Source organism: Pyxicephalus adspersus, chromosome 2 (assembly GCF_032062135.1).
Source record: "Pyxicephalus adspersus chromosome 2, UCB_Pads_2.0, whole genome shotgun sequence".
Taxonomy (NCBI): domain Eukaryota; kingdom Metazoa; phylum Chordata; class Amphibia; order Anura; family Pyxicephalidae; genus Pyxicephalus; species Pyxicephalus adspersus.
This window is the reverse complement of record NC_092859.1, coordinates 140,814,059-140,827,232: the sequence shown is the minus strand read 5'-3', so window position 1 is coordinate 140,827,232 and position 13,174 is coordinate 140,814,059. Positions and strand designations below refer to the sequence as shown.

Genomic DNA, 13,174 nt, shown 5'->3' with positions numbered 1-13,174 from the left:
CAACAATTGTATATGCTAACATCATTTTGTAGATGTCTTAGATGTCTAATGTTCTTTTTGATACTATTTTTTATTAATATTAAGTATTAATAATTCTTTCATACTAATTATATATTAGTATACTAATTATATATATTATATTATATTACTGTACATGCTGATTCTCTATAATACAATAAAAAAAGTCCAAGGAATTGTAACTTGGATAATGTGGATGTAACATATAAAAATAATGATGTGTAGTTTCATAGTCTCCCAGTTTTAATAAATCAATTGATTCTGCTCATTTATGGATTTGTTTCAAATCTTGGCATTTCTTATCACTTCTTGTCTCTCTGTTTCGGTTGAGGATCATGACTCAGGCACGCTCTTAGCATTCGCCTGCAGCATGCATTGAGTTTTCACAATAACAAACTTTGGCTGCCAACCAATCAGACTTGTTTTCAGGCTCAGAGCTGAGCTGTAGAAAGGTTGTGAAGAGTTCTGTGAGTGGTGAATGTTATTTCTGCTGTCCATTGGATAGGAGTAGGGAGTGGGGAAGGGCTGCGGATGACAGTCAAGTGTTTATGGCTGGGAACTACTGGTACTCCCTGTACTCAGCAGTATTACAAGGAACACAAGACAGTATTGATCTGGCTGCAGGACCATTCTCAGATCATTCTCCTATTACACGAAGCGTGAAAAGGTCTGCAGCCTTCTTACGGAGAACATTTCACCTCTCTTAACACCAGGAAGTGTTCCAGTATTACCTTGTTTTGAACATGTCTCTATGTCACATGTTGTGAACATTTGCCCTGCATACTCTCCAACCCTGAGCATTCCTGTGTGGTCACATTTTAAACTTTAAAGCCTTGTTGGGATCACTTATTACACATTGTATCGATGACAGACAGCAGTGGCGTAGACCCAGCGGCCAACTTTTGCTCACATCAAACCCCCGAAGACCACCTCGTCATCTCTGATATAACTGGAAAGTTTTTACGGTCAAGACGCAGCGGTGGCCAAGTTGGCACAGGCCTGTCTGAAGCCTTTTTGCCTCCATAGGATATCCCACATCCTCCTATTTAAATTTTTATGATTTGCAATATTTACAAGTTACCCAAATTTTTTTTATAGGGGCTTGTGTGACAGCCATGAGCCAAATCTTGGTGTAATTCTACCCCTTTTGGGCACGTGGAAAAATGGTCGTGGGTCTTCTAATGAGCATTGTTCTTGAAAATGAGGGAAAGAATGGATATCTTACCGGTGAATCTGTATCTGGTCAGGTGGTTCTGGAGTTGTTGGAAGAAAGTGAAGTGGTAGGCCTATACCTGTGTGCACATGGAGAGGCGACGGTGTCCTTTACTCCAAAGAGAGGAGTTGATGGGAACCAAAATGTATCAACTTCTGAAGAACATGAGTACCTTAATGAGAAGATTCCATTACTGGTGGCATCTGCAGGTGAGCACCAGTCCTGTAAACCTGTAAATATCGTCATAAAGAAATAAACTATATATATATATATATATATATATATATATATATATATATAAAGGCAAATTATACTGGAGCAAAAGTGTTGCCCTGCAGAAAAATTTAAAACATTTTAAAATGACTCCTATAGGCTTATTATAGGTGTATTATGAGTCTTTTATTGCACTATTTAAAGTTACTATTTACTCCCTCTAATCAATAGCCTCCGTTGATGTTGTACATTACCTTGTCAATCTAAATGGCAAATCATGAAGAGTTTAGGTGACATGTCTTGTACATATCATGAACTTCTAAGCCAATTATGCAAATCATGTACCAAGGTGGTGGAGAGTTCTGTATCTGTGTGCAACTGCATGTATAGAATTGTCCTTTCTTGAATATGAAATATTAAAACTTGCTAACCACAAACTTCCTGTATACAGCATAATTGTCCAGTGGTGTTGTAACAAAATGAATACATCTGTTTTATTTCAGTGTGGGTGGTGTTCCTATTATTCAGCAGAATGTTGTAGTCAGTATGATATATACCATAGCAGTGTTCTCCCAGTCCCTTTTAGTTGGGTGCACCACCCGGCACTTTTTAGTAACCACCTGGCTGTTTTTGGGTGATTACTGAAGTGCTGGGTCACAATCGAGTGGCTGAACACTGCATAGACATATATATGGTGCCCTCTGTATCCGTTACTCACATACATGTGTATAATAGGTGTAAATTTGATGCAGCTTTACAAATGACAGCACTGTCAAATCTATCAAATTGTGTCACAGCCAGTCTAATTTCATATGCTACGCCATGTACAATCTTGGCATTATTCTGTGCCAGGATGAAGTATCTCTCATGCACAAGTGCAGAAGTTATGGCCAAAGACGCCAAACCCAGTGGATGGATGAAGATGTGGCTGCTGAAAGTCTCCTTCCTAAGCAGGGGAGTGATATGCATATTTGCAAATTACAGAAAAACCTCCCAGGAGTTCCAAAATTGTAATATAGTAAAATGCAGAATTTCGACAAGTATGTAAGTCTTAGAACAAGTAGTATTTGTAAGGGAAATCAATACCACTAGCACTGACCTCAGTCAAAAATACCAGTTTACTGGCTGTCTCTGGCTACAGTTGCCACAACAAGCATGCAGATTAGAAAGTCAAATGAAATCAGAACTCTGGATCTGCACACTTGTATTTAAATGGGGGCCTGTCACTGAGAGATGATGGAAGCTGCCAATTCAGTCACACACAGGAAACAAGCATGCAGATACCTTTAATTAACTGAACACCTGAGCTGCATACCTTTTCTGGCTCAGTAATTCAGAAGGTAATAATATTAGAGGACCAGGACAACAGCCAAGCAATGGCTGCTTATATCACTCAGTGGAAGGTCCGCTTTAAATCATTGGCCCTTATTTATTAAAGCTCTCCAAGGCTGAAGAGGATACAATTTCATCAGTGAATTTGGGTGATCCAGCCGGATCCACCAGGCCTGTATTCTTTTAGTACAGGATTCTGAAATGTTTTTCTTCTGTTGATTGGAGAGCATAGAGTCTGCTTTAAAGTGGATTTAAACCCACTACAGTTCCTTTTTTTCTTTTTCACTTCCTCCTTGTGATCTTTGGCTATCCTAATTGGCTGGGCCGAGCGGGCCTAACTTCTGTGCAGGCTCACTGGAGTTCATTGCCAGGTGAGCTGCACAGCTCAGCTTTTTTGTCAGTTTCCCGGGGCGATCAGGCAGGTAAGTTGGATTCTTGTAGAAGAACATCTGTCCCTTTCTGCAATCATGACTTGGCGGATTTCAAACATTGTTAAAAGTAGAACATTAGCCACTTGTAGGACTACTAAACCAGGTACACATAACAAAAACAGAGCCCAGAAGAAGCTGTTGTTGGTTTCAAACACCCCCCCCACCTGTGTGTAGGCTACATTTGGTCTCATAGCAGTGCAAAACAACACAACTACCTCGTAAAGCTGGCATGGGCAAACTACGGGCCATGGGCCATATACAGCCCAATAAGGTTGTTTCTCTGGCCCTTTGGGTTGTCCGCGTCTCTGGCCGGTGCCACCCTGAGCAGGGTCAGGAGAAGGACCCCGCCGGGGCCCACCGGCCAGAGCCGCAGAACACGTTTCCTGTTTGTATCCCGGCTCGTGGAGGTGGGCGGGCTGTGTCCCTGCATACAGGCTCAGATCTGCGATGGGAGAGTGGGCGGGGCTATGTCATTATGACGTCACATTCAGTGGCGTCATGATGGCATAACCCCACCCACTCTCCCATCGGCCCGGCCCCTCTGTCAAAGTTTATATCAGATTGTGGCCCTGACTGAAAAAGTTTGCCCACCCCTGTCGTAAAATATTTGCCTATATAAACATCAGCAATGCCAGAAGGAGCGAGTGTTGTGAACAGAAATGGATATTACATTCATAAAACCCCCATATTACCTTTTGAAAGTAAAAAAAAAAGTAAAGAAATAAATGAAGTGGTTGAACCCTTTGTCAGTTTGTTCATACATCTCCATAATGGGGGCCCATTATGTGATCATATTGATATTATCCTGGCAAGGGTTTTAGCACATCATTGCTTTCTCCAAAGCAAAGAAAAAAGTTTTAGAATTCAGAAATAAAATATGACCTCAATATCAATGTAATAAATAAGCTGCAAAAGTTTCTCAAAGTGTAACAAGTTATGGTATCATAAATCAGTGACCTGATAAGCTTTTTTAATTGTATCTTTTATCTATTTGCTTTATCAAAGTGTAAACGAGGCCACAATGTATCCTCTTATCCTACCTAGATATGTAAGCATGCAAGTGAGATTTATTCTGTCCCCATAATGAGGGGAAAACCCTTCTTAGGTGTTGTCATCAAAACGTATTCCTCTTAAAATATTTGATGTTCTTGTTTTGGGCACAACTGTAAAATTCTGTAATTGTCATCATTTTGTGTCTCAATGACCATTGATCACCAGGAGAAATTCAGAGAAAACCTCTCTCTGGCAGGAACACAGACTGTGAGATCTGAATAGATAGATGTTGTCACCCAATGTGAGTACATGAACGGGAGTTTGGTTGGACCTTACACACTTCTGTTACTTTATTTCTTAGATTGAAAACAAAACTGGTCCAGGATTGTAACCCATCACTAACTCCATCCTAAACTATGGGCCTTATTTATTAGAGAAGATAGATTGACTATCATGGAAGAACTTGGATGATCCAAAACCTGGAATGAATATGGTCCAGGATTTACAGAATTACCCAGCCAATCGCAAACACTTTTTAAGAAATTTGTTCCAAGTTTGCTGGATCATCCATGTTCTTTCTCAACTTCTCCAGTGTACGAGTGCTTTATCAAATCAGGCTTTATATATGTATGGGCATTGAAAAATCCACGGTGCCAACTGCAAATGTTTACTTTTTTCTTTGTTCCATGGGGTCAGCTTATATTTGGCCATAGCTACTATGTAATGTTTACATGGCACATGTACCAGGTACAGTGGCTAACTTAATGGTCCATACATGCCAAAGAGGACAATAATAAATAATGTTTGTCAAGGTTGGTTAGCTTGTTGCCCTGGCTTGTTATATCAACCACTGCAGTTCAGTGCTGTCTTTCAGTCCTGAACAAACCTAAATCTCTGACATAAATGAAAAATGTTCTAGCGGCTGAAATCCATTTGCCTGTGGTGCTGTTCTGGTACTGTTCTGGAAGGAGCTTTATGCAGTGTGTTAGGGTGTTCTGCCACTGAACTGCTTCCAAAGACATGAAAGGCAATGCTACTAAATGCTTTTTCAAGCATTTGCTGGCAGTTAAAACAAGATTCACAGCGGGTTGGAGTACAACTGGAGGAGCCCAGATATTCCATGATGCATAGACTATCATGGGATAACCTGGGAGATCCAGCAAACATAGAATGGATCTGGCCTAGGACTGAAAACACTTGCCAACTAATAGCAAATTATTTTTAAGAAATCTTTCCAGATTTGCTGGATCAGCCAGGATTACCTATGATAGCCTATTTTCTCCAGTATTGGAGAGCTTTGATAAATAACACCCTATGTGTGAAAGACAGAAAACCCCTGTCAAAAACATTAGTGAACAATTCAGGATGTTCACCCTTTATAAAGTTCAGGAGCATTTACTAGCAGTTTGGTAGCCATCGGTCTAAACTTAGAGAAATGCGAAAACCCTAACTAAGTCTAAAGAAGCATCCAGAAGAATATTGGATTCAGGCAGAAAATGACAACAATGCAATATATTCACTGTAATTCTGGATTACCCACCAAAATACAGTTTACAAAAATTAGCAATGGACATAATTAGAGAAAATAACAGGTTCAGTGAAAAAATTGCTGGTACCATTGTTGTACATTCACAGTTTATTTTTCATTTTAAATATAAAGCACATTTGACAATACATGTGCTGGTGAAAAAAAAACATCGACCCCCCATCGATCAATACCTGTCACCCTATTATTACCAGCTTTAAATGGACCTCAACCCAAAGTAAATGTAACAAGAGACATCTAGAAATGTTAGGTTGTACCCTGATTCTCCTTTTGTCTTCGAATATCGGTGTACTGTTCTTGTATATTGCTGTATGGTATATATTGGTGTTGGTGTATATTTCTAGGGACTAGTTTGCCCCATATATCTGCAGTATGAGCTCATCTAAGAGGAAGTCCTATGTGATATGGACTGACATTTGATGATGACACATTTATGTTGATCACTGTTCACCATACTGGAGGGAAAGCTGCAGTGAAAGGATCTTCTATTCAGCTCCTTTCATTCTGTAGATCTGTGCTTCCTCCTTTTCTTCTGCTGCTTTTAAAACATTTCCCTACTCATCATTAGATCACTGGTCATTGGGGTCAGATCTATGAAGAAGCAAAGCTATCCTTCTGCTTATTTAACCACTTCCACATGGACCCAATGTACAAAACAAGACAATGTAAATCATGGAAGGAAACAAATAGGGAAATGGTCAGTTCCAGGGATTCTACACACAATACTGATGACTAATGCTTTGTCTTCTGCTTGACTGTTTCCAGGCTTCTGCAGCCCAGGTCCTCTTTAAATGTAAAACTCCATACAGTGCTAGATTTTTGTCTCGGGATATGAACATTAGTGATCCTCTTGGGCTAAAATTCTCACAATATCCATGAGCAATCTGCTGGGATGGATCACTAACTGATTGACCACAAACAACATCCAAACAACAACTAATGTTGCAATGTCATCCCAAACATAAAAGACAGTCTCCAGCAACAGTAACTGAGTGTCTGCGCAGAGCCTAATAGCAGATTTGTTGATCGATCGTGACGTCACTGCTGGAAAATGCAAGGAAATACTGCTCAGCATAGTATTAATAAAGCTGAATCAAGGCAATGCTTCTCTGGGTGTGCCAGTACAACACCCTGCAAAACATGGAACACTGCAAACAAAACAGATAGGAAAATATGGCACATTATGGGCATTTGGGAATCCTTGATTTCTTCACCCCCTTATAACAGGATCAGAAGTTTTCCTTATTACATGCCTGGTCTTGAGACCAAATACAATAAAAACAAGGCTCAAACACGTCTTTTTGTTGTATGGTAACAAGTAAAACCAGTACTTCGGTGAACATTGCTGACTCCAAAATGTGGAACATAGGACATTGCATAGAAAGCAATGTCTGATTATTTTACTATAGGTGTTGCATTGCAGTGTATAGCTACAACGTACCGCATTTCTGTGTGCTGCCTCATTTAATTCATTGAATAGGGTCAACATCACAATGAAGCATAAATGTCTGTGCATTGCTGTGTAATGCACAACAGCACATACACATAGGCCCTGATTTATTAATGTTCTCCAAGGCAGTAGGAGATACACTTTTATCAGTGAAGCTGGTAATCCAGCAAACCTGGAATAGATTAAAAACATTTGCTGACAAATAGCAAATGATTTTTAAGAAATCCATTCCAGGTTTGCTGGATCACCCAGCTGATGAAAGTGTATCTTCTCCAGCCTTGGAGAGGTTTAATAAATCAGCCCCATAGTGTGAGTTTGAACTGTTAAAATTTCATTATTTTACTAAGAATACTACCTTTTATTTCTATAGAAAAGAAAGGTTCCTAGGTTATCGATCTATATGATTTTGTTTATCCAAGTCTGCAAAGACATAACACAACTAAAACTTTTCCTATTAACAAAGCTGTAGACAGACCAGCTAGCCAAACATTAAAACAAATCCAGGGTATAAATGCTTTTTTTACTGTAATATTTCCTAATTAGGGAATGGAAATGAGAAGGAACATTGTATTCTTCATAACTGTATCTGTAATAATATTTGATTCAAAAGACTGATGTGTTATATATTGTTACATGTAGTGTGGGGACATGCCTTCTCACATTCACTCTCATACGGTGGTCCTCTAGACAGAACACAGAGCATTGGGTTTCAACTCTAAAATTGTGTAGGATGAACTACTTGGCTCAGCACAAACTTACATTCCTAATGAGTGACACAGAGGGAGTCAGTTGCTGAAAGAAACTAATAAAAGAGCTATACAGCTCAGGGAACAAATCCCTATGGCACCTATTAGCACACATGCTCTCTTGCTAGAATGCAAAGGAATATTTACCTAAACTTTTGCCTCCTGATTGATCTTTGACTGACTGATGGGGAATGATCACTGTCCAAGTTATTGTTGAAGAGCACATCAGGGTGCTGCTCGCTTGCTCTCCCCCCTCCCCTCTCCATAGAACAGAACAATGCTGTGTATTGCACTTGGTTCATCTGTCTGTTCATCTCTTTTGTTACTGGGAACAAACAAATAATTTCCGGTGATGAAAATTGAACGTGCGTACTCTGCCTTAGTGACCTACATCAGAAACAAGCATTGACCTATGTAGGATTTTTATTACAAAAACAATGCAGCATGATGCCATTGCACCCACTGCAATAGCTATATCACTTTTGAAGCCTGTCTATGGCATTCATCTACATAGGAAAACTTCTATTGACCAACACTTGTCAAAAAGGAAGACTCCACGAGAACCACAACATGGTGCCCAGGCCTCCTTGTTTGTTTTTTAGCTTTGGCTTTGAACCCCTGGGTGCAGTCTTAACTATCTGTTTGCCAGAAATGACTTCTCTGGTCCTAAGCCATGGACAGTGTACAAAACCTCAGGACACTTATGTAGCTAAATTGTGAAGCTGTGTAGTAAATCTCCAGTTGCTGCAGGTATCTAACACCTGTAAATTTCTTCCCCCATTGCTGGTTTGTACATTATATAGTGATGTAGGCACCTGCAACGGTAAGAGAACCACCTGTAGTATAGCTATAGCAACTTTTTAACGTGGGGGTACTCTTGAAAGGCCTTCAGGGAACCCCTGCTATAGTTTCCACAGCTCACAGTATATTAGCATGGTGGTCAGTGGGAAGAATTCCTCTTCCATTGCTGGCCATTGGGAAGATTATCACCCTTACAGATAGCCAAACAGATCATTGGCGTCACGTAAACTGGCCTGAGAGGTACAAATTGTTTATTGCTCAAGGAACTCATAGCAACCTCCGGAGGAACCTTAGGGTTCCACAGAATCCAGGTTGAGAAATCCTGACCTATAACATATTTCTAGGCAGGTAAATACACGTTTCTGTAGCAATGCCTCATTCACAGGACTGGCTGCACAGATTTCCACAATTATTATGTGAATTGATGTATTTAGCTATCTGTCTGTAATGCAGCTTTACAGCATCATGTCAGCATTATTTAATATGTTTTCCATTTATGAAAAACATGAGCTCGCTTAGATATCTGGGCCCTGATTTACTATACAGATTGTTCTTAATATAATCCAACTCAGAACGTGACAACATTACAAAGAATAGAAATGCTGTAGGACAAATCTAAGCATGTGTCATTTAACTAGGGATGAAATCTGGCATGACAATAAATGCCATGCTTCCTGGCTAAATGATGTGAATTAAACAAGCTTATCGCGGCAGGTGTTCCTGGATGTAAAAGCAGCATGTCATTTGAGCATGAATTTCTCTTATGGTAAACACGAGTAATATAGATCGGTAGGAAGCTCAAATATACACTACAGGAGCCTGTGACCCAGTGACAAACAAGTAAAAGGATCTTCCTTTCTGTTACCAAGCTGGGACTGAGGCCATAGGACAGTGAGATGCCTGCTGGAACAGAATGTTTTACCCCTATATATAGCCATATGTTAGCAGGGGTCCAGCATCCTATTACCTTTCTAATGTATGAGTAATAATATAACGCCCACATGTTCACGCCACTGCTAGAAAACCCTGGACCAGCAATTACATTGGTAGTTATTGTATCATTTTAACCATTTGCAGATTCTAATTCTAATTAGTTTCTGGCTGTGCAGCATTCCCTTCATACTTTGTTCCTCTGTTCGTAGTTGGAGTTGTTTGTCTGTGACTACAACTTCAATCTTTCTTCCTGTAGCCCTGTTGGGGGAAAAGCTAAAGGGGACACTGTGGTTGTATTTTAGTTTGCCCTATATGGCATATAGTTATTATTCGATTATATCTCATGTGAAAGGACTGTTTTGCCTGCTTGTTATCACTTTTGTCATTTGCCTTGGAAGCATCAAAGGAGAAGGTAACCGGTTTCCATATGTCTCCCGCTTGCTGGAACTTTGCCAGCCACTTGAGCACCCACAACTCTGCATCAATTCTTTATAAAAACCAGTATTAGTTTGGTTGAAAGTCTTCATACTTTGGACACCCAATATAGTTTAGTAATCATCTGCTGTGGACTCCTGCACCACTGTAATGGTTTTCTAAGAACAAGCATAAAAACATTTTACAGCAGGTGGCATCAACGTTGCTGATCTATTCACTGTTGCCCACATTTATTCTCCATGGGTGGTCAGAGGGTGAGAAGCTACATGTAGTGCTTTACCTGAGGGGATGGTTCAGGGATTTGAGAAAGCCACGATGCAGTCAAACTGCTATTCTGTCTGCCATTAGCCCTAGGGTAACACAAACAGTTCATCTTTCTTATATTTAAACCAGGATTCCCTTTGTAAATTCTTAAGTTACAGTGCTTGTGGAGTTACTGAGTTGCCAATATGAGATAGCTTGCTGTCTCACATTCCAGCGGTCATTCTGCAACCCTTATTCACCCATGTATTTTTTGAATGCTTCATATAGAATCCACAATATGCTGCAAAGTGAATACTTCCATCCATTGGACTTGGATACCATACTAATCGCCTTAGTGTGAATTGCCAAAAAATGGGACCAACCATCCACTATTTCATAATGTAAATATCTACTTCCCCTAAGGAAGCCATACAGCGAAACGCGTCTGTAATTAGGAGACTGCTCTTAAACCTGCTAATTTCCTGTTAACACACCTACTTGTTAAGTTGAATTTTGTTAATATTACTGCTGGTGTTTATGTGTATTACTCTGTGTGCTGAAAAAGGTTGGGAAATTCATTATTGTTTGCCACTAAAAGCCCCCTTCTGTACATCTGCTTTTTTTATTCTTAAGTTACAGTGTACAATTGCTTGGTGTTTATGTTCAAAGGGCTCCTTGGTAGTTATACCCAGTCTAGGTAACTTGATGCACCAATGTCCTCATTGTGATTATACCCATTTCCATACTAGGTAACATACAAGATATATTAGGACATCAGATCACAAGTGAATACTTATGTGTTCTCCAATGTTCTCTGTTCATCTGTTTGCCATATTTATAATACAGTGATCAGATTTTGAACGATGGCGGTCAAAGCTTTGATTGCCAAACCAGAAATGCACTAAATTGGCCATTAGGATCTCCATTCTCTTGGCTGTAGTCTTTTGATCACTATATTTGAAAGTGGTGCCTGTGGACCATAATTTCAATTGCAATCCTACTTTTGAAAAGTGGTCATTGCGCCAAAAGTGCCCACCATGGCATCTGAAACAAAGTACCACTGATCTCAATTGTGGACTATTGTGTTACCACCATCAAAGCAGCAAACATTGTCTGACAATCTTCTGTTCATGGGAATCACCCCTTGAAGCAAAACTTTTCCTTGTTCCATTGGTGTTGCTGACATCTTTGCCTGGTCTTAGTCTGGGTTTGGATCTTTGACTGTCTTAATTGGCCAGGTCAGAATAACATAACTGCCGTGCTTGCATGCAAAGATTCTTTCACCTGGGTATGCCAGGATTGTACACACATGCAAAGCTCATTGGACAGTTAACAGAACTTTGCAAACTTTATTGTTTTATTGTAAAAGTTTTTTTAGTTTAGTTTTGCTTTTTAAAACAGGGGGTAGTAGTAAAGGAGCCAGTAAACTGTATTAGTTACCAGATCATTCGTAAACTTCGATCAAGTGAACTGCAATATTTCAAAAAATTGATGATCATGTCAACATAACCCCCACTTTTTGAAATAGGGCAATGTCAATAGTGCCATTATATTGCTGAAATAATGGAACTTTGGGTACAATCGTGCATGCTTTACATGATGGGGGCTCTAGGGTATTTACCTATCCAACCAGCTAATTCATGCAGCGGCCTGACAGAAGTGAAGTAGCAGCTCCTCAACAGGTTGCTGCATAGGTAAATATAGGATGTCTACTTTCAGCAGGTTTTGCTTACAAATGCTGGCAAGTGTTATTGAAGCTAAGAGTTTTCCCAAAATCAAATGTGCAATTTGCAATTTTTTCAAGGTTTTTTTACCAATTTAGATTTACCTATACAAGAGCCGGCTATTGGTCATTTTGTTTAATATGATAACACTATGCTTAGGTAGTGAATAAGGCATATACTTGTGAGTGTCTGAGCATACATTCCTGACAACAACTTCACTTCAGTTAATATAGTAAATGTGTATATATTGCAATGTGACCTAATAAAATAATAATCAAAGAAAAAAGGACATAAATGAATATATGTTTGTAAACTGATCAATAATTCATCATGCTCAGTTATAACTCAGATAATTGTAGGAACATACTATAGTCTCTCTGTACTTTGTTTGTCCTTCCCAGCAATGTGTTCATAAGACAAGCTTTTATTTGGAATATGACTGACATGTCTCCGTGTGTCTGCACCGCACAGATGGTTTTGTGCTGACAGTTGCTTAGGTCTTCAGTTATTTACTAAGGCATGATGCAATATATGACTGCTGTGTTTGTCTGTTTATGCTTTAATTAAGCTGTGTGTTTTATGTTGGTGCTGTGATTGCTTACATTAGGGATTACCAGTATTATTTTACCTCCTTGTTTTCCTAACTGCATTGTCTACCCTGCAGAAATCAGTTTCTCACTTTCTCTGTGGATTCATCCAATCACCTAACAGATAATAAATACATGCATGTTGCTTAATTCAGATTATGATTTTATGTCACTGCTGTAATTATGTTATCATGCATGATAGTAAGCAGGCAGCTCAGGCAAAGAGCATATAATCTACTTTGCATCAGAGCACATAAAACACTAAACAACTTTCGGGGTATTATATTATCTTTCACTCAAAATCCTAAAATGGTCATACTAACTTTAAAGCTTTTATTCTTAAATGCTGAACAAAACCAATATTTTTAGGATTGCTGATGAGTGATGAGATATATATTGTACTTGTATACGCCTTAATTCATTAAAAGCAGTTCCATAAAGCAGGAAGCAACAAGCGCTGTTAGGTATGTGCAAGCGACAGGAAGGGGAGGGAACTATTAGGTATGTGC

General features: G+C 39.4%; 1 protein-coding gene across 1 annotated transcript in view; it reads left to right on the top strand.

Annotated features, from left to right (window-relative positions):
* Positions 1 to 537: 537 nt before the first annotated feature.
* ARRDC4 (arrestin domain containing 4) overlaps positions 538 to 13,174 on the top strand; it is a 35,796-nt gene continuing 23,159 nt past the window's right edge. The window contains exon 1 of the mRNA XM_072402677.1: positions 538 to 1,440. Within this exon, the coding sequence (XP_072258778.1) occupies positions 1,182 to 1,440 (259 nt within the window). The 5' untranslated portion in view covers positions 538 to 1,181. The remainder of the gene's footprint in view (positions 1,441 to 13,174) is intronic.